This window comes from Streptopelia decaocto (genome assembly GCF_964273445.1).
Source record: "Streptopelia decaocto genome assembly, chromosome: 18".
NCBI lineage: Eukaryota > Metazoa > Chordata > Aves > Columbiformes > Columbidae > Streptopelia > Streptopelia decaocto.
Window position 1 is genome coordinate 7,138,926 of NC_138673.1, and position 27,489 is coordinate 7,166,414.

At 51.6% G+C, this 27,489-nt stretch overlaps 2 protein-coding genes across 3 annotated transcripts; one reads left to right on the plus strand and one right to left on the minus strand.

Annotated features, from left to right (window-relative positions):
- Positions 1-388: 388 nt before the first annotated feature.
- On the plus strand, positions 389-4,719 carry CRYBA1 (crystallin beta A1; the record flags this gene model as incomplete). The annotated part of the gene is made up of 7 exons (XM_082068788.1): positions 389-479; positions 932-996; positions 1,563-1,682; positions 1,920-2,038; positions 3,581-3,722; positions 4,232-4,374; positions 4,518-4,719. 7 exons carry the CDS (start codon positions 389-391, stop codon positions 4,663-4,665), a joined length of 828 nt encoding a protein of 275 aa, XP_081924914.1. The 3' UTR covers positions 4,666-4,719.
- A 930-nt stretch (positions 4,720-5,649) lies between these two features.
- On the minus strand, positions 5,650-27,396 carry NUFIP2 (nuclear FMR1 interacting protein 2). Of its 2 annotated transcripts, XM_082068174.1 has the most exons (5): positions 27,108-27,396; positions 22,532-24,241; positions 14,829-14,861; positions 14,427-14,481; positions 5,650-9,028 (listed from the first exon to the last, which is right to left on the minus strand). In XM_082068174.1, exons 1-4 carry the CDS (start codon positions 27,286-27,288, stop codon positions 14,429-14,431), a joined length of 1,977 nt encoding a protein of 658 aa, XP_081924300.1. In that variant the 5' UTR covers positions 27,289-27,396; the 3' UTR covers positions 5,650-9,028; positions 14,427-14,428. The 2 variants fall into 2 exon arrangements, with proteins under 2 accessions (XP_081924300.1, XP_081924299.1); XM_082068173.1 differs by having other exon boundaries at positions 5,650-14,481.
- Positions 27,397-27,489: the final 93 nt, after the last annotated feature.

The window sequence follows — 27,489 nt, forward strand, 5'->3', positions numbered from 1 at the left end:
AGCCTGATTATTTTTTTTTATTATCATCAATTATTTTTTTTTTCCTTTTTCCCTAAGAATGTGGCTCAGACCATGGGGATGAGCAGCTGAAATCTCTGGGGATCAGCGGGACAATGCCAGAGCAAGCATTGTGCTGACGGCTCTGCAAACGCTGGCACCGGCTCCCGGCCAGCAGCACCCTATAAAAGCTGAGCCGCTGAAGTAGGCAAACATTACATGGGCGAAGCAGCAGTAACTGCCTGAGCTAGGTGAGTCCTGGGACCCATTCGCACCTCTCCCACCTTGCCCGCTGCGGCCGGCCGGCCGGGCAGACACCCTTCCTCCTGCCCGGTGGCAAAAGACACCCAGAGGGACCGACGCCGTTCCCCGTGGCAAAAGACAGGCCCACATGTCCCTGCTGGCAGCCAGGGTGGCTGAGAGCCCCTCTATCATGGGGTACCCCACTCCGGGCACCTGCCTGGCCCTGGGCACAGCAAGCAGTTGGCATCTCCCATCGTGAGCTGGGGCCACCCATGGGAGCTCACCATGGGTGCCGGTGCAGGGAGAGGGGGGCAGGTGGGGCTGTTTGGCACTGCCAGGCATGGGGCAGCCTGTGCCCAACCTGCAGCTCCCACCCCAGCTCAGGGGTGTTTTTGCTGGCAATGGTCTGGCCTCGGGGAAGGAGGACGGGGAGCTGGGCACAGTGCCCCATCGGGTGTGAGGGCTCCGTGCTGTGTCTGGGAGGAGGGAAGGGACACCGTGGCAGTGAGGAGGGAGCACCCTGGTTTGGACGTGCCCCAGAGCTCCTTGCCATGCCCCCACCCCAACCCGTGGCTACCAAAAGGGTCTTGCTGCAACTGGGGTGGCTTGTCCACAGCAGCAGCACAGCTGCCTTGGAACGGGCACCATGGGCAGCGGGTGCAGAGCAAACAGCGTTTCTTTCCTTCTCCAGACACCGTTCCAGCAGCAAAGATGGCTCAGACAAACCCTCTGCCTGTCCCCATGGGCCCATGGAAGGTACGTCCTCACACCCCCTGTATCTTGCCTTTCCTGGTGTGCAGGTGTGGGGCAGGGAGAGTGGCAAAGCCAGTCATCGGGGGCACAGCGGGCAGCGAGGCGGGGGGAGCACAGAAATCAGGGTCTCCCTGTTCTCTGCCCACGGGAACTTGCCTCCCACCTGCTCAAACACCTCCTGGGTGTTTCATCAGCCTCTTTGCAGGACCCTGGCCCAGCTGTGCCCTGTTCTTACCAGTCGTGCTGTGCCAGGCAGCTCCAGCATCCCCGAGAGCCACCCGCTGGTGTTCGCCCTCCCTGGGCGGTGCAGGCAGGGCAGGCAGGGCAGGCAGGCATGGGGACTGCAAACGGGGTGGTGGGCACAGCGAGGTGAGGTGGGGAGCAGCCCCGAGGGGTCTGGCAATAGCTTTGCGGACACAGTTTGAGGAGGGAGCTGAAAGGGAGAGAAGCAGCACGTGCGCAAGCGGGGCGCACCCCAATGAAACCCATGGCGGGAGAGGAGAGCGTCATCCGCAGCCCCCCAGGGAGTTCCCCCTCGCCCTTTCCCCCGTTAATCCTCTTTGCCCTAGAGCGTTCGGAGCAGAGGCCGGGAGAACCGCCAGCCACAGCCCTGCCACCCGCCCGTCCCAGAAGGGCTCCGCTCCTCTCTCCGGATGGCACCGCTGCCCCGGGAACTGATCTCTGCAGGGGTGAGCAGGAGAGCGGAGCGGGGCCGGCGTGCGGCTCCCCGGACACCAAGGCAGGGCACGGCGGGGCCAGCAGCGCAGGGACGTGCGGAGGCGTGCGGGGCTGCGTCCCAGCCCAGAGGGTGCCCGGTGCAGCCTCCGCTGGCTCTCGCCCAGACAGAGCGTGACCCCGAGAGATGCTGAATCACCTGGGGATGCTGCTGGGCAGTTCCCAACTCGGCAGCTCGCTCTCTGTTCCAGATCACTGTGTACGACCAAGAAAACTTCCAGGGCAAGAGGATGGAGTTCACTTCAGCCTGTCCCAACATCATGGAATGTGGCTTTGACAACATCCGCTCCCTGAAGGTGGAGAGTGGCGCGTGAGTACCGGGCTGCCAGCAGTGGGGATGCTTTCCCAGGGGGGTTGGTGTGGCGATGGGTGCCTGAGCGTGAAGCAGGGCCGGTTTTGCTTAGCTGGAGCCAAGCACTGAAGCTGTGGGAAGCCAGACAGGGGATCCCACCCTGCCAGGGTAGAGCAGCCAGCCCGGGGCAGCACTGACACAGGCACTGCCAGGGCCACGGGACAGTGACAACGCTTTTGGCATCACCCAAATCTTCCTCCCGCAGTCTGGGAGCAGCCAGGTTTGGAGCTCCCCAGTGCCCCGCAGAGATGCTGCCCAAGGATGCGGCAAAGATCAGTGCTCAGTGAGCGGCTCTTGAGCTCAGCCTGATCCCCGCCCGTCTGCGTGACCCCACGAAGCACCGTGCCCAAGAACCGCTTTTCATGGCCCAGAGCCAGAGCAGAACCTTCCCGCAGCCTGCGCTGGGCTGTCCCAGTCGCTGCCAGGGGTGGGGAGGGATCCAGGCTTCTCCGGCGCACGGGAACCTTCCCTGGCACAGGCACAACCTCTCCCGAGCTGCTCCCAGACGCTGTGTCTGTGGAGCGGTCCCCACGGCGAGCATCCCGCTGGGGCCGGGGAAGCAGACAAGATAGATTTGTGCTGCTATATTTGGGATTTGTAATGCTAATGGGATTAGAGTGGCATGCGTGCTCGGGCCGTAATCAGCTCACTGCTCCAGTTGACGTGTTCCTAATCAGGCTGGTCACCTTGCACGGGGAGCCTGACCACAGGACACGGTATCAGGGCCCAAGTTTTGGTCAGTGGCAAGAGGCCCTCAACCCTCCCAGCACCCCACGTACCCCATAAGCAGGGGGTCTGTGGGCTGCACAGCCTGCGCCACCGTCCTTCCAGCCTCCAGCCCAACCTCTGCCTCCCCGCTCCGCTCTGCTGCCCTGTCCCCAGTCCCTGCAAGGGGATGTGCCCAGGAGAGGTCCCCACGCTGGGGACAGGCGGGCTCTGGCATGTGTCCTGCAAGGCGGAGGCAAGGCGCTCACCCCTCTGTACTTTCAGCAAAGTGAGGGACCCAGAAAGGGGAAAGGCAACAGCTCCCTGCCCACAGCCAGGTGGGTTCTGCCTGGTTTGGGCATTAGGAATTCAGGTCTTTCCAGCTGAGCCAGGTTGTAAGTGAGAAACAAGTAAGAAATGAGGCCTTTGGGAGAGAAGGGCAGCTGTGGGTGTCCTGCGGCATCCTGAAGCGATTCCGGTCTGCATTTACAACCACAGAGCGTTTGGGGAAGGCGAGCGACCCCAGCACGCTGGGCCCCTGGAGGGAGGGACCCTGCCACCCGCCGCAGCCGGGGACACCGGAGCTGCCGTGCAGGCAGCCTCCCAGGCACCAGCGGTGGTGACACGCTCCCGGCTGCTCTGCCCACACCCAGCACCGCTTCCCTTCCACCCAGACTTGCGGGCGAACACCAGACCCCAACCTCCTCCTTGCACCTACATCCATACCCGGAGCAGGACGTCCAGAGCTGCCGCAGGAAGCCCTGGCAGCCCTTGATGTGTTTCGTTGTTTTGCAGCTGGGTCGGTTACGAGCACACCGGCTTCTGCGGGCAGCAGTTCATCCTGGAGAGGGGCGAGTACCCGCGCTGGGACGCCTGGAGCGGCAGCAATGCCTACCACATCGAGCGCCTGATGTCCTTCCGCCCCGTCTGCTCCGCTGTGAGTGTCCTGGCTGCAACGGAGCTCTCGCAGCTCTGATCCTATTAAAATGTCCCAGGCATTAGCACCAGGCCAAGAGAACGGGTTAGGAAGCACAAACAAAGCCATGCCGGGGGCTCTGCAGGTGGCAGGGGCTCCTCGGGGAGCTCAGCTCTCCTGCCATGCCCAGCGGGATTTGCTGTCGCTGTCCTGTTTCCTAAAACTTTGAAGGGAGCTTCTGGGCCAGCTGCACACGAGCAGAGCTCAGGGACAGCCAGCCTGACAGTAGCTGTGCCACAGCTGTCACCGACACCTCCCAGGCTGAGCCCAGCATCTCCCTGCTGAGCACCCCGCACACCCAGGCTTTGGAAACCCCAACCCTGGGGGGGCTGAACACCTCCCACCCTCAGGCTGTGCCCACAACCCAGGAAACCCTCTGAGCAACGCCCTAGGGAGGGACAGCCATCGTCCTGCTGTCCCCATCCACACCGGGGAGGGGAACCACCTCACCCCCTGCTCTTCCCCCCTAGAACCACAAGGAATCCAAGATCACCCTCTTCGAGAAAGACAACTTCATCGGCCGCCAGTGGGAGATCAGCGACGACTACCCCTCGCTGCAGGCCATGGGCTGGGCCAACAACGAAGTGGGCTCCATGAAGATCCAGTACGGCGCGTAAGTGATGGGCGAACGGCCACGAGCAGCGGGGACAACCCGCTGCCATCGCTGTGCTACCACAGCGGGAGGGGGGACACCCCATAACCCCCCAGCTTACCTCTTGTCCCCTCACGGCCGCCCGACGACTGTGTTTCTTCCAGCTGGGTTTGCTACCAGTATCCTGGGTACCGTGGCTACCAGTACGTCCTGGAGGCCGACCACCATGGAGGAGACTACAAGCACTGGAGGGAGTGGGGTTCGCACGCCCAGACCTCCCAGATCCAATCCATCCGGCGTGTCCAGCAGTAGCTCCCCACTTTCCAGCACATCTTTGCAAGGTTTCTAAAGCTCACCGGCTCCCTCTTGGTGCTAATCCTCCCCTCCCAAAATAACCACCCCTTCTCGTACCGTGACTGCTTATGGAACACCAACCCCAATCGGTACCAACTGCCACAATTGCCAATAAATGTGACTGAAAGAAAAAGATAAACCAGCTTGGTGAGTGTTTGCTGTTGTGTGTTTGGGATTGAAGCTGCACATCCCGGTAGCGGGGATCAGATTCTTCCGTGCCCAGTTTACGCAGGACTAAAGCCCGGTGACACCGAGGCAAGTTCATCCCGGCGGCGTCACAGCAGAGACACAGCAGCCAAACCCTTGGCCGCGGCAGCTCTGCAGCGTGTGGGGCCTTTCACAGAATCACAGAGTGTCAGGGGTTGGAAGGGACCTGGAAAGCTCATCCAGTGCAATCCCCCCATGGAGCAGGAACACCCAGATGAGGTTACACAGGAAGGTGTCCAGGCGGGTTGGAATGTCTGCACAGAAGGAGACTCCACAACCCCCCTGGGCAGCCTGGTCCAGTGTCTGTCACCCTCACTGAGAAGAAGTTTCTTCTCAAATCTTCTCAAAGTGGAACCTTTTGTGTTCCAGTTTGAACCCATTACCCCTTGTCCTATCATTGGTTGTCAGCGAGAAGAGCCTGGCTCCATCCTCCTGACACTCCCCCTTTAGATATCTGTGAACATTAATGAGGTCACCCCTCAGTCTCCTCTACTCCAAGCTCAAGAACCCCAGCTCCCTCAGCCTTAATTTCCTCCTGCCCTCCCCTTCCCCAGGCAAGGTAAAGGCCCCCCCAGCCCACTGAGCCCCCCAGAACCAGGCACCCCAAACACACAGCCTGTGCTGCTCCAGGGCCACCAGCCCAAGGGACTGGAAGTCGAGTCGTCACCCACACAGCACCCCCGGGCCCAAGGGACGTTCCCTGAGCGCCGCAAAGAAAGTCACACCGACACCCACAAACTTTAAAATTTTTATTCAACAATTTACATCACTTATTGTCTGTCTTAACGTATTCCATCTACACAAATTTCTTTTTTTTTTTTCTCCTGATAAAATAATAAAATTTGGATAAATTTTGAAGACCTGTTGGTGCAGAATAAACAAAATTTCAGTTGTATTTTTTTTTTCTTTTTTTTAAACATTTAGTGTGAAATATGACATCATTGGTAAAGATACATCATGCCATTACAGCTCATGGACATTGCCCATCCTTACAGTCCGTGACATCGCCCGGACCGGCGCAAGGGGCCGCGCCAGACGCAGCTACAGCAGGTTCTACACTAACCCTTCAGCCACCCTCCCAGCTGGGCACACGGGGTGCGTCACCTCATGGGAAATACGGGGAGGGGAGGGAAAATAAAGAAAATCATAAAGAAAAACCCAAAGACCACCTTTACCGATCCGTGTGGCCTCGCACACCGCGACATGGACGTCAAAGAGGGGCTGCCCCCTCCGCGGGTCAGAGGTAATTCAGCTCCTGAGCGGGTAGAGCACAAACCCCTCGCAGCGATTTTAATACACACCAGGAAACCCAATGAAATGAGAACTTATCGACGGGGGGGGCGGGAGAGGAGGCGGCTCCAGCCCCAGCTCGTGGTTGTGTTTTGCACCGCCCTTAACACTGAAATATTCTGGGGATGGGGGAGAGAGGGGCGTCCACCCCCCCAGTAAACAAGTTGAGGACCTTCAGAGGCTCGCGAACCGCTGGAGGCGTGTTAAGTACACGTGTGATGGTAGATAGAAAAGCAGCCCTGTTCTGTATGAAAAAAAGCTGTTAGTTAGTACAAATTTCTGCCACGGCGAAGGGAACATGAGGAGGAAAGTCAGCGTCCTTCTCCCAGCACAGAACCCCGACTCGCACACGAAGGCTCCAGGCCAACAACAGGTTTCCCAAGGTGGCACCTGCGACCCAATGCGTGACAACAGAACCAAAGTAAAGCGGTGGGAAGCCCGTCCCCCCGCGCCCCGGTGGGGACGCGCAGCGGCGGGTGCTCCGGGTTAACCTGGCGTTCAGAAGGCTCGGGCTCGGCCACGCCGCAGCGGGCTCGGCGCCGTCCCCTCCCCATCGCCGCCGGGACCACCCCAGGAACGGGGGCACTCGCTCATCCGACAGCACGAAGGGATCGAAACACAAGCCGCACGCCCCGCTCCCTCCAATTCGATTACTAAAGTAGGCTCTTTTAAAATAAAAAAATAATATATATATTTATATAGCTATATAGAGACAGAGAAAGCGAAGGAGAAAGATAGGCTACTAAAAAAAAACCTAAGAAGTGGCAGTTTTCTGCTACAGCTGTCAGCAAAGAACTGTCACCTTACATCGTGCCCTCCGAGATGGTGAAAATAATGCAGGTAATGACAGCACGGGAATGCAAAAGAGGGCAGATAAGTCACTTCTGGTAATGAGACACAAATTAAACTTTCAAAACATGTGCATAGCTTTATTCATCTGCTTCAAACTAACCTTTTCACGGAGCTTCAGCGAAACCCGAGTGTGCAAAATGCATTCTAAAAAATAATGCAAGCAAGCTTTCACATTTACAGTGGCAGAAGTACAGAAAGACTGGGACAGGAACCACACGTTGGGGCGAGCGGGGAGAGAGATGAAGAAACGAGAATCGCACAGCTTCGCGTTCTGAGCCGCTGACTGCAAAGAGGCCCTTCTGTTAACTTGAAGCAAGGCGTGTTTACTGCTCCTTTACAAACAAAACCCTACGGTAACAAGAACCACAACCTGGAGGGGGAATAAACCCCCTGGTAACAGGGTTCCCGTGCTGTGGAGAGCCCCAATTCCAGAGCAAAGCTGGTTCCAGACCGTCATTTATTCTGGCTTTGCAAAGCACGGCGATGCTTGGTTTTGCCCGCAGGAGAACAGCAAAGCAGCTTCTCTTTCTCTTTCTCTCCTCCCGACTCCCCTCTGAAGTTGCAGAAAACGGCTCGTGTAAGGAAAGGGAAAGGTGCCACCCCACAGGACATTGTCCCCAAACCGTGAGACGGCCACTGCACGGGCTCGGGCCCAGGTCTCACCCCGCTGCGATGGGCCATGGGGACAGTGATGACCCCTCGACCGTCACGGGGACAGTGACAACGACCCCTCGACTGTCACAGGGATAGTGACAACCCCTTGACCGTCACAGGGACAGTGATGACCCCTCGACCGTCACGGGGACAGTGACAATGACCCCTCGACCGTCACGGGGACAGTGACGACCCCTCGACCGTCACTTCGCATCCGCAGCTCACACAGACTCTCCCCAGCAAAACTAACCACACACGCAAGGCACGTTTAGTCAGATGTACACACACTCGTGTGCGTGTAGAAGAGCAAACGCTGGCAAAAAAATAATAATAATAATAATAAAAAAATCAATGCTGAATAAACTAATTAAGCAGGCAGAGTTCTGGCCTATAGTATTTATACACTATTTTCCAGGCAGCTGTAATCCCCAAGCATTTTTCCTACACGATTTCAGACTTTCCTTGCTCTTCCCTCACCCTACAGAGGTACTTTATTGTCCTAAAGGATCTTTTCTAAAGAGTCAAGTAAATTCCCTTGGTTTCCTGCAGTGAACTCCTCGTTGGGGGCGCACGGCCCGGGGTGACCCACGGGGACAAGGGGGTCCGGACCTGCAGCAGCCCCGCGGTGCGCGTGGTTTTTCCTCAGAAAACATGCGATTCTGGGCACCCACCGCTCCGTGTGGGCAGCAAGGAGCCCATTAATACTGCTGGTTAACGTCACATTGAGTAAAGCATTAAAAAGATCTTTTATTTTTTAGAGATGAGCGATTTCCTTCCATAGATTCAAATAGAAAACAATATTAAAACTGGAGACGAGACAATTAGCCAACTGAGATTTTTCTACCTTACAAGCCACTCGGGCATCATTCCTGCACCACCGGCCATTGAGGAAGGAGAAGCTGAAAACCTCAGGGATTCGCGCTACCCTTCCAATAGCAGCTTGAGAAAAGGAAGGTGAGAAAGACAAAAAAACCCTAATAAAAGGAAAAAGCACAGTGTTCTCTCAAGTTAAAGAGTTCTCCTTTGCTTGCGTTTGCATAGAAATTCCCGTAGGTCAGCACCAAAATCAGGTCACCCCTCTCGTCCACCCCGCTGCCCCCAGGTTTAGTGGCTGTCACACGAGGGTTCAACTATCCGCAGAGGAACTATATGGTCACGTAACAAAAGGAAAACAAAAAGTGCATCACACATTCTTGATTTTCAGGGTTACTTATAGCAGCAGCAGCAGCATTAATCCAAGACAACGAACAGTTGTAGGTTCATCCTTAAACGCAGCAACACTTAATGAAATGTCTTCAGGGAAGGTCGGAAGAGGGTCCTTCTCAAAAGGATAAAAGGAAAATTAGACTATTCCGTACGGACAAAAAGGAGATAAAACAAAAAATTAAAGACACAATCTTATTTACATTTAAAAAAAACCCCAAACATTCTTGTTAAAATATCTTTACAACACCTAAGCAAAAAAATATGTATTTTAAGAATAAAGCAGAAACTCCTAAAGCAGTATCCGTTTTTGGAACCCTTATTTAGCACCTGAGGAAAGACTGTATGGAAAGCAGACAGGGTTTTTTTTTTGTTGGTTTTGTTTGTTTTTTAAGAAAACTGTAAGTTGAGTTTTTCCTACATGTTGTATGTTCGCAGTACACAAGTTTCATACCACAGAAAGAAATGAAATAGGGGTTTTTTTGTATATATTTTTAAAGATACTCTACTCATTAATAAGGCTGTAGAAAAGGGATACTGCTATCTTACAGAATGGCTTGAGAGCTCTGGACACCTTACACGAAGCTTTCTGATTAACAGTCAAGATAAACCCAGCTCAGCATCCCCTGGGGAAGGCCAGGGGTGACAGGACACCCCGAGCGGGTGTCCCCGAGGCCACCGCGGGGCTCTCGTCCCCAACAGGTGTCCCCGTCCTTGGTGTCGCTTTTGGGACCCGGAGCAGCCAGCCCTGCCCTGTGGTGCAACGCGGGTTGTGCAAACGTCTAAAGCTCGGGCACTGGAAGGCAGCGCAGACCCCACATCTTCCTGCTCCTCAACTGCTTGTGCTGGGGGTATTTTCACATGGAAAACAACCGGGCAAAGCTAAAATGAGTCCGACTTCACGCTCGCGCTCCTCTAGCCCCGCTCCTGCCTTACGCACCGGTGAGAAACGTGTAGCAGCTTAAATCAGGCGCAGCCTTGTTCTCTCCCCTCCCTTTGTAAACAGCCTCTGTAAGGAGAACTAATCGCTACGGACGTACAGACAGAAAAATCTCCCAGGGACGAGACTCCTGAAAGCTTCGGACACCATCGCGATTCACTGAAAACGTGGAATCAAGAGCGAAAACTGGATGCAAAGGAAAACTACCGGTCGCGCACAGTCCTGAAATACAGCCGGGAACACCGTCGCTCCCCGAGTCACCACCGGCCGCTCCGGAAAGGGCTCTATCGTGCTACGGTAACGTTCTCTTGAAGGTGAAGAGCACTAATTACACACAACTGAGGACAACTTCCACCTCTCTTTTTCCAACCAGGAACCGATTTTCCTTTTGGTTTAGCCAACAACTCACCCGCTCCCAGCTACCGAATAGCTGGCGCACCCACAACCTAATGGGTATTGGGTGTTTTCTCCACATTTCAAAGAAGTTCACGGCGGCTCCGAAAGGCAAGCAGTAGGATTTACAGTTCGGAAAGGGCGACGGTTTGAAGCGGGTTAGCGACAGAAAGGAGCTAAACCCGCTTTGTCAAAGAGACGAGAGATTCCTAACGTCGAAAACAGGCTTCGGGGACAACTGAGGTGGGTTTGAACCAAACCCAAACTCCAAGCAAACCTTGAAAGCCACCGCGGTGCCAACCCCAGGCAGGCGGAGCAGGAACCAGCAGAGAGGCTGAAGGTCCCCAAAGCACCGTCACCAGGAGCAGCTTTGAAACCATCTCTTGGAGCGGGCGAATCGCTCCCTGCCGCACCGAGAAGGCAGATCCCGTGCTGGATGGATCCAGCTGGGGGTTCCCAAGCCAGTTTCTGCTGCACGAGACCCTGTAGAAAGAGAAGGGACGGGACCTGGGGACAGAGGAGCCATGGGGAAGGAGCAGAGGAAGAACAGCCCCTGCCCGCGCAGGAATCCTCCCTCCAACAGGAGAAAAGGGATCGCCAGACCCACAATGGGAACAGAAATGGGAGAGAAGCCTTAACCTGAATTAGTATCTTCATAGCTAATAAAAAAATAGGTCATGATCTCACCCTCAGTGCCACTTTCCGATACTACACGTATTTAAGGGTTGGTTTTCTGTTTGTTTTCAAACTTACTGTACTCAGTGTAATGAAGACAATGGCACAGACACCGCGCTGGCTCTCCTCGGCCAGGAAGATGCTGGGGAGGCACCGGAGCTCCTGGTCCCCCCCACACGCACCCTTGGGGGCGCAGACCCGGTGGGGGGGGGGCGGCTGCACCCCCTCCCGGGCTCTATTTGGTTTATGCTACAGTACTAATACTCTGAGTCAAACAAAAACAAAACATGAGACTTATCAGTAACACCACAGCATTATTTAAATGTGCTAAATTAGTCACAGCTCAATTTCACATTGGTTTTTTTTTTCTTTTCTTTTTTTTTTATAAGTTTACACAAAAATAATCAGAAAACAGATTAAATCTGAAGATATTTTTAATAAGTGCTCGGTAAAGAATTGTGTGAGGACTTCAGGACCGCAGGGAGCGACAGGGTGAGTTACACCAGGAAGTTTCTTCCCGGCTCCAGGCAACACTCTACCCCAAAACCACCCAGCAAGCCGGGGCGACGGGAGCTCGGATTCCTAACTGCACACAGCACGGACAGACAGACAGACATCTGGAGAGAGGATGGTCAGAAACAGAGCAGAGGGGGTGTTTCTGCACGGGGACCAGGCGCGGTGAGGAAAAGCAGCCGGGATGAACACTGGGGACAAACCAACCCCCCAGCACTCAGAACCGTGGTTTGTGTTATTTTTTTTTTTCCTTTTCGTCTTTTTTAGCGCTTCTTTTGCTATTTAGCGGACAGACAGGACCAGGCCGAGATGAGCATCTGCAAATATTCAGCAAGACTGGGATCCTCCTAAGGGCGCGGGGTCTGGCTCAAGCCGCGTTATTGCTGTTCGGCTTCTGCATCGCGCCACGGACCCACGGACGGGACAGCGGGGACCTGGGGGACCCGGGGACAGGACAGCGCGGACCCCAGCGAAGCAAAACAGGGTTTGATTTTATATATATATATATATATTTTTTTTTTTTTTCCTTTTTTAGTCTTTTTCTTTTAATGGAACCCAGACCTTAAGGCGACAAGTGACTACACAAGGCAAATAAATACACAGCAGAGCCTTAAAGCCAGTAAAACAAACTGGGAACTTTGCTATTAGCCTTCAGCTTTTGGAAAATAATAATAATACTAATAATTAAAAAAAAAAAAGAACATCTCTTCCACCTTAATCTTCCCAGACCCACCATCCAGTTTGTTAACACTTTAAAGCTCAGGAACACCTCTTGGGTGGCAGAACGGGAGGCGATTCCGACTTTTGGCAAAGCGGTTGAGAGACTCGACAGAATTAAAATAACAGGAACGCCGGAGGACTGGATGTCGGGCACATCTGTAAACACGTTACACATCTGAAAGTGAACACGCACCTGTAACGGTGGAACAGTTTATAGGTGAAACAGAGCTATTTGCAACTGGCCAACCACATATTTCCGAACCTGGATTGGTACAACACGTGATTACTATATAGTATCACACTACCGTATTATACTATATAGTATTTTATACATAAAATGGAGTTAGATAATCCATAGCCGAACTTTTAGAACTAAGCAGGGCGGAAAGCGAGCCATCTTACAAAAGGGACAGAACGAAGTTTCGTTGTCCCACCATGAACCTAAGCGTCTCGTTCAGGAACAATCTTATTAAAACAATAAAAACAATTAAGAAACGCATGCTACATACTCCTAGTTAACAAAAAAAGAAAGTGGATATACCTAAGCACAAGGGGTAGGCAAGAGTTTTGGGCTTATCTGCTTCCTGTAATGCCCCCATAGGGCCCAGTTTAATTTAGGAGACACCAACTGCCCACATATACATTACCCAGTCACAAAGGCTCAGGATGAGCGCTGGGGTGTGGAGCTCGGGCGGGTCAGAAAACCCATTTTCGCTTCATTCACCCATCTCTTGCACCAGACCCTGTGAACTTCCAACCTTTCCAAACAAACCCAGAAAACCTACCCGACCCCAGGACGTTTGGACGCGTGACACGAGCGGCAACGGGACACAGGGACAGCGCCGGAGCTGCTCGGCCTTCGCTACCGCTGCCGGGAAGCTCTTCCTCTCCTTGGGATATATATCTCTCTATATATTTTTTAAAAATTTTTAAATTATTATTTTAAATTCCTAAGTCCTCCATTTTTTTTTTTTTGTAATAAAATATACTTTTATTAAGAGATCATTAGAAGCAGAGCCCGGAAATACACAGACTGCGGTAAAATATAAAAGAGCGTTTCCAAGGGGCGGGTGCGGGCAGCCCGGCCATTGCCGTTCTATGGGCAGATTGAAAAGGATTCCAATTCCCATTTCTTTTTTTTTTTTCCTTTTCTTTTTTTTCCTTTTTTTTTTTTTTTTATTTTTTTCATTTTAAGAGAAAAGAGAAATAATTCGAGAAGGGTGAACGTCAGCAGAACTCAATTCCTCTTCAGTTTTCCAATGAAAATGGGAAAAACAATCCAGCACATTTAGTGTTAGGAGACAAACACAGCAAATATGAAGCACCTACGGTTGAAAGCAGATATTTCTTTTGCTCCCAGTATTACAATGGCATTAAACTGTGGGAACAGCGGGTTTTTTTGTTGGGTTTTTTATCCATATTAAACGCCTAAACACATTGCTTATTTCTGCATGTTATCCTTTAAAATGAAATAACACTTGAGCTGCAATAGTCCAATGTGTAACCGGAGCCAGGTCAACTGTGCGACTTCACCATGCATCCTAGAACTGCAGCATCACCGTCTTTCCCCCAGAAGAATGATGCTTTAAGACAATATCCCAGCATAGGATTGGCTGCTTTAATCCTGGCAAAACATGCGGATTATAATTCTCTGGAATAAAACCAAACTCTGCAAACTTCAAGGCATTTCTCCAGCATTCAATGGAAAACAAAACAGGAAAGAAAATAAACCCCAAACAAACACACAAAGAGAGGAGGTGGAAGGGGAGATGGAGGATGGTGAATCATCCCGATTTCCCTGTGATTAGTGTGTCACTACAGTCACAGAACAAGAAACAGAGACCTTGTCAAGTGGAAATGCCTCTCCAGTGGGTTGCTGTTGCCCATGTAGACGACAGCAGGAACTTTAGAACCGGGCTTGTAAATTGAGTCTGTGTTCGTTAATCACTTGCATTCACTCTTTAAACAAAAAGAAAACAAAACGGAAAAAAAAAAACAACAAACCAACAAAAAAAAAATCTATTCAGTACCGGAGATTAAATAATCATGTGTGTAGTCTCGTTGAAATAAATTTTTGATTCCTTAAGAAGTCTAATTACTTTCAGTTGCCATTTTTAAATAACTATATATATATTTGTATATATTATCCTGTGATTCTAGGTATGGTTCCTCTGCTGCACTGAAGATTTAGAAGGAGCATAAAAGCCTTTTGTCCCCCACGAACAGCACAAATGCTGCAGACAGGTTAGAACAGGCAGTCTCGTCTTGCTACCTTCATTGATCCGGGCGATCCATGGCTTCATCGTAAATGATTATCCTTTTGGGATCTGGAAAGAAAGCAAAATCCTAAGTTTTCAACAAGCGACTTTGCAGACCTGTGGCTGCAGATGTTCACAAGAGATCTGCAAAGCACTCGGCCATTAATAAACTTCTCCTTAGGACCCCCAATTCACAATGGGAAGAAGTCATTTAATCTAATCTGACGCAATTAGAGACTCTGCCTCTCTCTGAACCCCCAACCATTGTGGCAAACCCGACTTAGTGATCCAAAAACACAGATCAACCCAGTGCCAGCAGGCACCGAAGAACTAAACTCGGGCATCTCTGGTCACCGAGACGACCCATCCCAACAAACAGAGCAATGTGGTTTATTTATTCTTTCCAATATCCTTACCTTGCTTCTGCAAATTCCAAACCGATTCCATTTCTGTGGAGGCAAAACAAGAAGACCACTGTTACTACGCAGATTTACGTTGCCATTAGAGGTAATTCCAAATGTATTTTAATTTTCTGAGCGCAGCACGACACCGCTGCCGTTGTGCTGACACTTTCAGACAAACCCAGCCCCATACAAACCCCATCTACCCCCAGCCCAGCCCACAGGATTGCACAGATTTAACGTGAACGATCCAGCAATAAAAGGCAGAGAAGCGGCTGTAACACGGTCTGAAGGGTCAGATGGTCAAACCGAGCATCAGAAACATCACCGCCGTCCTCCGCTCCTACAAATCACAACCTCAACTTCAGCCTTCGCTATTCCAACGCCGCTTCCCACGTTACAGCCTCGACAAGTAGCCCGGAGATGTGATTTTTAGGAGTTGGTGCTTAGCGTGTGTGAAATCGGACCCGCTGGACAAAGCGAGTTTCCCACGGTTCGCGGCTCTGCAAACGTCGCCGCCAAAGCGCTGCCAACGCGGCGCCCGAAAACGAGCCGCGGTGCTCGAGACGCCCGAAAACGAGCCGCGGTGCTCGAGACGCCGGCTGCAGCCCCTTCCCCACTTGGCCTCTGCAACACACTCGGGGGCTGGAGACAAACCAACCCTCCCCAATTCTCGCTGAAACAGCAGATGCTTCTGTTTACCTAAGAAATAACAGCAAAGTGAAATGCTCTTCTTGCTCACGTGAACAAACAGAAGGCTCTTCCCTTTAAAATGTCCCCAAAATAAAGTCGCATCTTTAGAGACCGATTCAAAATAACTACATTTAGACGCTATCAAGTTGGAATTTTGCGAGCTGGAATATTTATAAGACACAAAGTGTATGCTGCGTCCAAATTTAACAGAAAAAAAGTATAGAAGAGGAGCGTTTGGTAGGAACACAACCTGCAAGAACAATCCTTCCCTCCTGCCAGAAAGGAGGGCGACAAGACCTCAACAGGGGCTAAGAACAGAGAATGGCAATGGATTATTAAGCTGGACAGTATGTGCAGTAAAGCACAAAACAAGGCAATAAGTAATCTAACCCTCATGGGAAAGGAAGAAGAAAAAACCCTACAAAAGCCACGGCCTCAGCAGGACGTGTGCCAAGTGTCACCTCCATCAATCGCCTGTTCGCGTCCCTTCTCCAAGCCTTCATCTGGCCTTTGTCCGCTACAACCTCAAGCTCCCCGGGGCAGGAAATTGCACACAAATAAATACAGCCAGCCCTCTCTGCACAATTAAGTCTTTTGTAGGAAGGCCCTGACAAAATTTTACGAGGTCTGTTTATTTCTGTACCACGATAATAACAGCAATACTTTGCACTTTCATCGAGGAACCCCAAGTGGAATAGTAACCAGCCTCTGGGATATAAGCGACCTGGCAAGGGAATAACTCCCTCATCCCACAGATGCAGATTCCCCAGAAGTAAAATGAACCAGCTACTAAAATTACCTCCAACAGAGCTAGTTTTCCATTCAGTGAAGGCAGATGCATCATTTCCTATCTGCTAAAGAACATCACTTACTTTAACAGCCGTTCCCAAAGGCAGGGCATAGAAAAATACTCGCAAGATGTTGGTTCCTCCGCATTAGAGCATCAAATACAAGCAGAGGTTGAAGCTTTGCCCACTACTGTATGTCCATGCAAAAGACCACGCTTGGTTTTGTGCTGCCACATCCTCCTAACTTCACTGGACACAAGAACTCAAACTGCTCATATTAAGATGTGTCTGACAATAGGACAGCGAGATACTATCAAAAAAAATAACAAAAAACTTTTCTGTAACAAAGAAAAACCATCCCTGCACACACCTTTTCAGAGTTTAAACAATCTTGCTTCTCCTTCAGAAAAAGAGGTAGGAGAGAGGGTGGTTGGTGTAAAGTGTCCTGTAAATCCCAAACACCTGGACGCATTGGCTGGCAGATGCTTGGCCTGAAAATCCTACAAAACCAAACGGCATCAGCCAACCGGCTGCAAAACGGTATTGAAGATAATCTGCTGTCAGAAGAGCAAGTACAAGGTCTCCCCTCTACCTGGCCAGCAGCACGTGGATACGGGACAGCACAGGTTAAGCACATTTGCCAACTGAAACAACAGAGCGGCGGGGGTGGAAATCTTAGGCTAACTGCAACACAGAACTGGCTTCAATCTTAAGACACGATTCTATGATTTGTTTTACTTGGTAATACCTTAGAGTGAGTTTTCCTCCCGCTTCTGGATTGGTTACAGGCTGTGGTCACCTGCAATGGTCCTGAGAGGCTGTGACAAGTAGCAGCAGCTGGACAGACCCCAGTGACCGACCCGGCAGCTCAGCAGAACCACCGCGGCACAGGACCCAGCTCCAACCCAAGGCAGCAGGCACATGGACGCAGGGCGGAGGAAAGGGCAGCCCCCAGAAGCTGGTCATGTTAGAGCCCCCAAACCTTCTTCCTTGGGTTCAAGGAGCTCTTTTCTTGAGCCCACTTTCCCTGGATGAAGCTTCCAGGGCAAGCTGGATAAGGACTCTCAGCATCGCTCATCCCAGCGTGGGAAACGGGGTGTCCCCACCACCACTCTGAGCCCACCTCTCATACGCTGACCCAAACCCCGATACTGCCGCTTCCCAAAGCAGAAGGTCAAGACCTGACCAACAGACAGGGGTCACCGTTCCCAAAACAAGACACGTGGCTGGGAAATGGCCCAATTCCTTCTCGGCAGACTCCAACCCAGCTGGAGAAAACGCCACCAACAAACTCTTGCACAATCCAGCATCAACGCCAGCCCTGCTGCGAGCCAGGGGCAGAACTAGGTCACCTCCCGTCCATCCAACCTCATGTTTTCCAGGATTTGTTACAATTAGCCGGCCTCTCCACAGCCCCCCGGTTCGCTGAGGGTTCGACAGCCCCAGCCACAACCACTGAACAAGCTCTAGGGAGAAGGAAACCACTTTTTCTGGGGACTTGCAGCAAAACAAAGGGTCGGTGGCAGACGGCTTTGATGTCAGGAACAGACCAAGGCACGCTCTGGTGAATTGCGGTGAGATTCCTCATAGGTCAATAAACTTTATAGCAGGACTGGTACATAACCTTGGAGGGCAAAGAAGGCTTTCTGTGATAACTTGGTAAGATAGGCACTTTTATGCACATTTTCCTTGCTAGAGAGGCGAACAGAAGTGGCTGCATAATGCCATGGTATTAGTTCTTTGTGCTTATAAATCTAACATACAAACTGACAATGGTCTCTAAAACGAAGAGCTAAGAAAAAATAACAGAGGGTCCATCCTCATCTGATTTTTCTGTTTCTATCTGCAGGACATAACAATTAAGTGAGAAGATTGCCTCAGAAACAAAGCAAAGATTAAAAATTCAGTGCTGTGGAGATTCATCTCTGTATCAAATACACTGAACTCATCCTGACAACTGGAAAAGGCAGAGACTTGAGGGATAATTAAATCAGCTTTTGCCCCACAGCTCAGGCCCCACAAGACCACAAGCAGACTGAGATCTAACCCCTTCCCACCAAGGGGGATGGGAAACGAAGGCCTGTTTTTTTTTCTTTCCTGATGTAAAGGATGAAAATTGCTGAATTCACAGCTCTGCTATTTCTTCTGACCCAGTTCACCATTCCAGCAAACGCCACTCCTGGCTGGCCCACGCTGCCTTGCTCTATTTTCCATCCTGCTCTTCTGCTTCTTCATGCGAGCAGAGACGCTGGCGCAAGTGAGACGCTGAGAAGGAACAAAGCAGCACACGCAGAAACCTGGGGGGCAAGACCCGAGAGGAAAACACTGAATTCTCCTCCTCTCCACCTATGTGGTCTTCGCTACTGCGCAGGTGAACTGGAGACCTCGAGTATCTGCCTTTTAGCCAAAGACAAGCAAAATACTGAGTTTCCCAGCATAAGGTTTGCCACGCAGAGCCTGGAAGGTTACAACATGATGAAATTCTGCAAAGCGTTGACAATTATTCCAATATGAAATATTTAAACCAGCTGTCTTTAAAGGAGGATTAAAGCAGTCAGAAGATAGTGATTTTAATAGAAGTGAAGCTGAGATACACCCCGGCCTCCTCTTCTGAATGACTGAAAAAAAAGTCAGTGAGGACCAGGTTTACCTCGAGAAGATGAAGATTTTGGCAATGCTACACCAAGGCAGGAGCTCAGTTCTAACCTAGACAGGGACAATGTCTCTAAGTGAAAGCATCACTCCTTCCTGGTCCTTCCAGTCTCCCATACCAAGCTACTGTCTCTAACCAGATAAACAGCCCACCAGTGCTCAGCTAAATTAGATCTACCTTGTTAAATCAGGTGTGTCACCCATGAGCGTTTCAAGGCAGCGGCATGGGCTGTCAATGAAGGCAGCCGCGCTGAAGGATTGTGTTTTACAGTCAAGCAGATCAGATCAGCATGGGAGTCTCCCTGCCCTTTAAAAACAAGAAAGAAAAGCACGGCACAGGGGCACAGAGGAAACCAGCACAAAAAGCACCCAAGAGAGGGGCAGGAGGGTGCATCATCAGCCTTGCCAGCGTGTTCCCAGTGCCCCAGCTTCTGGGGAAAAAACACACAGAAATGAGCACGGCTTCCCAAACCGGGACCTCGCTCTGCGCTGCAGCCACCCGGCTGCACACCCGTGTCACCGCACACCCCGGCACAGCCCTGTCCCCGCACACAGGCTTTGAAGGAGGTCACTGTGCCAGAACGGCCCACCCTGCGCGTTCCCTCCTCCGTCCGTCCTCCCCAGGGAAGCTGTGAAGCAATTACGATCCATAATGCCCCTTGCAGTCACTGGGCAAACCGTGCCCAGGAAAGCCTGGTTTGCTAGAACAAAAGTACTGAGCAAGCTGGAGGGTTTCCCATGGTCTGTTTACAGTCCAAGATGAGGATCCACACAACCTGATCACTGCTACAGATACCAGCAGCGCAAACGACGGCACGAGCTTGCGACAGACAGGTCAAAGCAGGGCAACCGCTCGCGCTGGAGCCCGTTCCTCGCTGCAACAGCCACAGCTCCGACCCTGCACCACGGGCAGCTCGCACCGCTGGGACCCACCAGAGCTCCGCGCTCCCCCCGTGCTCGCCCTGCAATCGTTTCTCTTTGTGTTCATAACCCCAGAGGCAGGGCAGATTCGAAGATCAAACTACTGAGATTTTGCTCAAAAGCAAACAGATCAATGCAAAGAGGGAGAAGTTCACCCTCCTCTTGAAATCAAAACCAAACAACGTGAGGATCCAGACGCCCAGGACACCCTCACACTGGCCCAGGGAAACCCTTAAGCTCTCAACAGGGAGGAGTGGAAGGCCGCTTGTGGAAAATAAAGCCAGTGAAATAATTCCTTTCCTATTGCAGAGGAACTGGCTGGTAGGAGCAGGACCTCAGGAAAACGGCCCAAGATAAACGCAAAGTGGTGTGAGAATTAACCGCTGCTCTGCTGTCCTGCGAACACACCCCAGCAGCTCTGTGCTCCAAACGCTCTGCAGGACACGGTGCCACGGGAGCCCACCCGCAGGATCGCGGCTGTGAGGAGGGGACTTTTCCACCTGCATGGGCAGAGCTTTTCAAATCTAAACAAGGGGTTTTCAAATAAAAGCAGTGACAGAAATTGCAAAAAATGCTGTTCCTCCCAATACCCCTTAACCCAACTCAACCCAAAGGACTTGAACGCACACAGAAATGCAACACATATCATCACAGAGGACTTACCAGGCTAGCCTAATCTCCTGCTTTGTAAACCAGCAATAGAACCTAAGCAGGAGAAAGGCAGGCTCAAGCTGTTTGGAGCAGCCCTATCATCTGACATCACTGATTAGCAACATTTATCATCTTTCACCCCTAAGTAACACCTTGAAGTTGGTACAAACACAGCTTGAAAAACTAAATGGGCACAGAGCAGTGGTGGGGCAGGAACCTTTTCCCCAGGGCTCACAAGGGTGCTTGCTCAAGAGCATTCACATGCAGAACCGTGAAAAGAGCAGACAACAGTTTTTAAAGAGCGCTTTAGGTGTCCATTCTTGCCATCAAATGTGATTAACTCCTGTGTTCAGGAGAACTGAACTCAGCCAGACTTTGAAGTTAACACCTCGTTAAGAGGACATGGGAAGGGAGTGTTCTTTATTTTCCTGTTGTTACCATTGTTTTACTGGGGTCTTTCACACAGCCAGTGCGAACTGATGAGTCCTGCAGCGGCTGCGCGGAGCTGCTTTGCTACAAGGAAGCTCAGGCTGACAAAAACAAAGGGAGAAAGATTTAAGTGTTAAGAAAAATTTGCAAACTGTTAAGAAGAGGACTGCCCAGGACTTCGACACCATGCTCTAGTTCCTGCTACACCCATTTTCTGATGAGAAACTGGGATTTAGGCTGCAGGCAGATACAAGAAATGAGAACGGAAAGCTTGCTTTAATACTGGAATAGACTGAGCAGAGAGTAGAGGATGAAGACCCAGATAAAATCAACTGAGGAACACTCTTCTCGAGAATCATAGAGCTTAAAACATTAACGTCTTGAGAGCGTGATAACCTGGAAAATATTTGGAGTTATTATTTTTAAATGACTGGGCTTACTATTACTAAAGGGAAGCATCTAAGATTCTGTGTGCTACACAAAGACTTTGTGAACAGGTAACTTAAGAACTTGGCAGTGGGTCAAAACACACCAAATTTGCCAATGGCACCAAAATCCCAACCCCTCTGCTGACGGGAGCAAGATGTTATCCACACAAGTATGTGGAAGAGCAAACAGAAAATGGATGATCACCTTCTTCCCTTCAGGGGGAGAGAAGGGGGTGAATGAAAAAGGAACTGTCCCTGTGTTTATCAGGGACAGGGAAGAAACACGGTGACAAAAGGGAACAGGCAGCTGGGCTCCCGCTAACACCAAGCCAGGACCAGCAGCCAAGACCTCACTGTGTCTGGGGCTGAGGCTGAAGCACAAAGCAAGACATCCCACAGGCTTCCCTGTGCTTGTTCCCAGTTTAAAGCATCTGTATCATGTTTGAGTCATCATAGTCTCAAAAAAAAAAAAAACCCAAAACAAAACAGGATAAAAGGAGATGGGTTACAAAGGGCTCCATGAAAGCAATAAAATCATCTGAAAGATGTGGCCTACAAAGACAACGAGAGAATTCAATCTGCAGCTTGCAGCAGAATTGATAAGCAAAGATTTGCCTTGCTGTTGGCAGCGGAAAAGTGTGGATGTGGGGTTTGCTTAGAAAAATAAAGTAAATCACACCATGTAAAGCCACAGGAATAATTTTTTTCTTCCTTTCAAGCTGTCATTTCATGGCCCAATCTGCCCAGGGGAGAAACTGCAACACTTTGGAGGTAGAGGTGTGAGTGCCTTTTCAGTGACAGAATTTCACCTGGGAAAGCTGGAACACAGCAGGTGAATCTACACACTTAACTCCTTCTGTGCTGAGCGGCTCAGGAGGACCTGCTCATTCCATAGGAATTAAAATGTAAAAGACACCAGCTAAGTATCACCCCATTGACATCACTCAGCTTGTCCACAGGAATGGGGAAACAAATACCTCTTAACATTAATTAAACAACCATAAGAATACCGTTATTGCCATTAGAGATATGTAAGCCAAAAGCCCACTTTTAAACCAACCAGAGTTGCTGTAAGGAACACATCACGTTAGAATATTGCGCTTAAAAAAATAAAATAGAAAAGAGAGCACCCTTAGGCAGCAAGTTAAGCCATTACCTTTAGTGTGATATAGAATAGCAGCCCTCAGGTCAAAAGAACCCCAGCTATCTTTCCTTTCTAGGCCTCTCTGGTACCTCTGTTCTTTGGCGGAGGCTAGCAAATTGTTCGTAGGAGAGGCCAGAGGATTCTCCATTTCATAGTCTTTTGAAAGAAACACTAAAGCACCTTGGCTACCGGTGTCTGCCTTTTGTAGGTCACCTGTGTGATGCGACTCCAAAGCTAAGACACCACCCTCAACAGCAGTCCCAGGCTTAAGAAGAGCGCTAAGAATTTGAGGGCTAGTCCGTTTATCCAGCTCGTAAGCCTTGGGAAACACAGGTTGTTCAGTTCCTGAGGGAATGATTTCAGCACACTGTGAAACCAAAGTGCCAGGATATTCCCCTTGAAATGTCACTTCCATTAACTGATTATCCGCAGATTTCCCCACAACAGTTTCGGGGCCGGCGCTGGGCTCGTTTATGAAAGACAAGCCCCACTGATTCTGGAAGATATCTCCCAGATTCTGCTGATTCGTCTGTGATGGGAAATCGACTTGCGCTGCACCCAGAAGCACAGTTTGCATATTTGAAGGGTAGATAAAAAGGCTGGATTTCTTTTGTTCGAGAGCTGTTGAAGTTGTACTCATGTCCTGGGGCCCTGACTCGGAGGAGGTGGATGGTAGGGTACTAGCAGCAGGTGCGAGCAGTGGCTGGGTCCCTGGGGAATAGACGTTTCCATCGGTCCCTGCGAGAATTGGCCCGTTGGAGAAGCTGGCAGAAGTAACAGATTTCATAGCAGACATGGGGACTTGGGACAGTCGACTCGATGTTTGGGCCTGAGTTTCCCCGGCAGACGATGAAGATGACGAAGACGACGTGGATGGGGTTTGCGCTGCTTTGTTGAGGTTTTCTTTAACTTTACTTGCATAACTTATTTTGGGAACAATTTTAGCACTGCTATTGTCCACTGGAAAAACTGGGGGCGGTTTAAATAAGGTCCATGAGTCCTCTTTAGACGTGGCCGACGATGCGTGCTTTCCTTTGGGCCGGTCATCAAACTTCTTGCTGCTAATCCCGGGTTTGGCATCAGAGTTCTTTCGCTGCACATCCCCAAGCCCAGGCTTCCCCCGGCCTGCTCCACCAGCCCCAGCCTCATATTTCCAAACAGGTTTAGTATTCTCAATTCGGTTCCCCTTTTGTTCACTATAATCAGGCTTGAAACTCTCAAGTTCCTGTTTTAAGGTCGGGGCGCTGACCTCCTGTTGCATTATTTTGTCCTGTACTAGATTCAAGTTCTCACAACCCTTGGCACTGTTGCGCCTGCCTTTCCGCTTTTTAGGCGTAGTATATCCACTCTCAGAGCCGCTACCATCGTTATCGGCCCCTTTGCCTATGTAGCCATTCGTGATATAGCTAGAATTATTGGTTACCACGCCGTTTGGAATAGACACTCCCTCTGGCTTGTCTGAGGACTGGCTTTCTCTGTGTTTGTTTTCGTAGGACTTCTCATTCTTTTTGTCCATGCTATTTTTCTGAATGAAGTTCTTGGTTTTGATTCCAGCTTTACCCAAAGCATTGGCCTTCACAGTCTGCTTCGGGGTCGCCGTAGTGTCTACGAGCTGCTGGCTGCCATTGGGTACCCTGGGTCCTGGGGTGGCGGTTTCATCAGAGCACAGGCCCTTCAATGACACTTCTCTTTCTCCTGCGTTACCATTTAGCTCTCCGTAGCCTACAAGAAAGCCAAAAACAACAAAAGGCAAGAATTACAACGCGAAACGTTCAACTTCTGATTGCAGAAAGCTGTAATCAGCCCCAAACATATTCAGTTTCCTCAAAGAGACATCTTAAAATAGGAAAATATCTCATCTGCGATGTACAAGAGCAAATGCTTATTTGCTGGAAACCGTGGCAAGAAGGTTTAAGCAGAAAGTAGCAGCAGCTACTGGCTCTCACATACAACAGGGTGATGTACAAATAACAAAACAGAGCAAAAGAATATACAGATACTATGCAAAGAAGATATCCTGTACGAAAGATCACGGTCAAGCTATTTCATCAGCTACTATTTCCAAGTCATACAGAGGAAGGAAAATTAATTCCCAGGATGCTTCAAGGCAGAGGGACCCGCTGCCTTTGCTGCAAGGTTTGTTGAGGTTCAGAATCCACGCTGCGAACAAGGGCCTAATGCTGTCATCTGCATCAGCTCATGAGCCTGCGACACCAGCAGCCTCCTGCTCACCCCCCTCACAAGCGCCTCTAATAAAGAGGAAAGAAAAAGGCAGTTTTCCAAAAGGACACGTGCAAGTCCAGTTGGAAGCTGCACCTCCTCGCTTTATTTCAAAATAGCAACCAACACCTCCCCACGTGTGCGCTTTAGCTGCGGAAAGGTGCTGAACCTGGGGAGAAGCGGATCCCTGCAAGCACCGTGCAGCACCGCTGGCCTCCTGCCCACCCAGAAACTCTGCTGTTCCAGAGCCCTGCGAGACACGCGCGGTACAGCACGGGCTGAGGGCTCCCGCTTATCAAATCCCAACATTATGCTGTATTCTCAGCTGTCCTTTTCGCTTTTTAAGTCCATTTCTAGGCCTTATGGTTCTGAAGCGGATCTCGAGAGTGCAATTTGAGCGCAACCCCAGTGGAGCTGGAAGCCCGGGACAGTCCAAACTGAACCAACTCACCTTCCTCAACCTTTTGTTTTTAAAATCTCTGATCAGAGACCTATTGCTTTCGAGGACCCCAGCTACAACACCCCAAGAGAAGCTCTGAAGCCCCACTGAGCGCATTGTACCCAGCTCAAGCAGTGGCTGGAGCACAGGGACTCCCTCCTCCTGGAAAAGTCCTTGTTCCTCTGACTCATCCCACCTCCCGCAACCACTGACCCAACTAAAGCTCCATGTGCAGCCAGGGTGGCACAAAGTCAGCACAGAGCCCACGGAGTCCCCCCAAAAAGGAGAGCGGGCAAAACTCCAGCTTGGAAAAGGAATGTTTTTGTTGTTGCCGATGTTATTGAAATTAACTGCTATGCTAAAAATCACTGTTATCCTCACATCCTGGAGAGTCAGATGTCTGGCAGATGTAACTGCTCAAGTTCTCTGGAAGTCGGGAACACAAGAATCCTTGTAGGAATCTTTACAGAAATTCCGCAACTGAGTTTGCCGAGAGGGATCAAAAAGGATTTTACTGCACACAAGTATCTGTAACCACCACGACTGCCACTGTAACTTTCAACTACGCTGTTAAGAATATTCACCATAAATACTTCATCCCAGAGAAAACCAATAGGACGGGATTCTCAGCTGAGTCAAGGGCAAAAAAATTAAGTATTTTAGAAGAGCGTGCAGAGGAAACGTTCTCAAGAGCAACGTTATAGCTGACCTTGTATGACTCAAGACTTCTGACACCACTTGTTAATGAAACAAAACAGTAAGAGTGGTCATAAGACCACTGCAGATGAGGAGCATGAGAATAAGATGAAGAACAAAATCCATTTCAGTAAGTCAGTGTGTCAGCAGTTTCTAGTTCCAATTTTCAAGTATTCACAACTCAGCTGCCTGAGTTTTCTCCAAACCAACACTTGGCACAGCTGGCTCTGGGCTGGACACACAAGAGCCACGACCAAAATTTAGGGGGGGAGGGTGGGGTGGGGAGAAAAGTCAAAAGGAACAGGTGAAAAGTATTCGGCAACCTCACAAATCGTTTCATAGCCGGAGAGGGAGGGGTGTCAGAGTACGCGCGTATTAAAAACCCGGCACCCTGCGAACAGTGAAATGACTAGTCAACTTATTTTTGCCCAGTAACTTATTTTAGCGTCTGTCCGGTGAGGTCCCTCCCCCCCGCTCCAGCGGCTGCACAGGGGGGGGGGGCACCGTGCCCGGCCCTGGGCGCCCCCGGCCCCCCGCCCTTCCCACCTTCCGCCCGCTTATGTAAGGGAAAAAAATCAAGGAAAAAAAAATATATACACATCATTCTGTCTGTTCTAGTCATCGCGCACTTGCTGCGAACCCACACAAGCCCCCCAAAAGGGATTTTGGTCAGATACCACAGTAGCCCCCCCAAGGAATAAGATGGGGAGCAGCCCCCCCACAGCCGGGGCTGCCCGGTCACCGCCCCTGCGGCGGTACCGCCCGGCACAGCCCCTCTCCGGCCGGCCCGCGGAGCAGCCCCGTCCCCGCCGGTGGCCGGGGGGCTGCAGCCCGAGGCCCCCGGGCTGGGCCCCGCCAGGCCGCGCCGCCTCCCCGCCGCCGGGCCCCTCCGTCTTATCTGACTCATTGATTTTTACGCTCATCAATTTTTAACCAGCGCCTCGCCCCCTCCCCACCCCCCGGCTCGGCGCGGCGCGGCCCGGGCGGGGGGCAGCGGCCCCGGGGCGGCGCGGCCCGGCCCCACGTGCCCGGCGGGCGGCGGCGGCACCGGCCGGGCCCCGCGGCTCCCGCAGCCGCGCCGGCCCCAACATGGCGGACAGGAAGCGGCCCCAGCGCGGCGGAGAAGCTTCCAGCCGGGCCGGGGGAGGAGGAGGCGGAGGAGGAGGAGGAGGAGGGCCCCGCCGCCGCCCCGCGAAGGTCACAGGCCCCGGCCCGCCGCCCGCCCGCCCCGACCTGCTCTCCGCTTCGGCGTGTCCTGGTGCTGCGGGCCGCCGTGCTTGTGCTCGTGTCGGAGCGGCGGCTTGGGCTGGGCTCGGCCGTCGGGCGGCGGCAGGTAGGCGCTCTGCGGATGGTGGTGGTGGTGGCCGTAGTAGTAGTAATGGTGGTGATGGTGGTGGTGGGGCTGCTCCTCCATGGGGGGCGGCTGAGCGGGGCCGGGCCGGGCTGGGCGCTCGCTGCTGGGCCGTGCGGCTCCGGCGCTGGGACGCGGCTGGCGCGGGGAAGGCGGCGGACTGGCAGCGCCCGCCCTGCAATCAGCGAGCGGCGCCGCCGCGACCGCCCCCCGCCCCGCCCGGCGGAAAAGGAAGCGCCGGCGGAGAGGAGAGGCGGTGGGGGG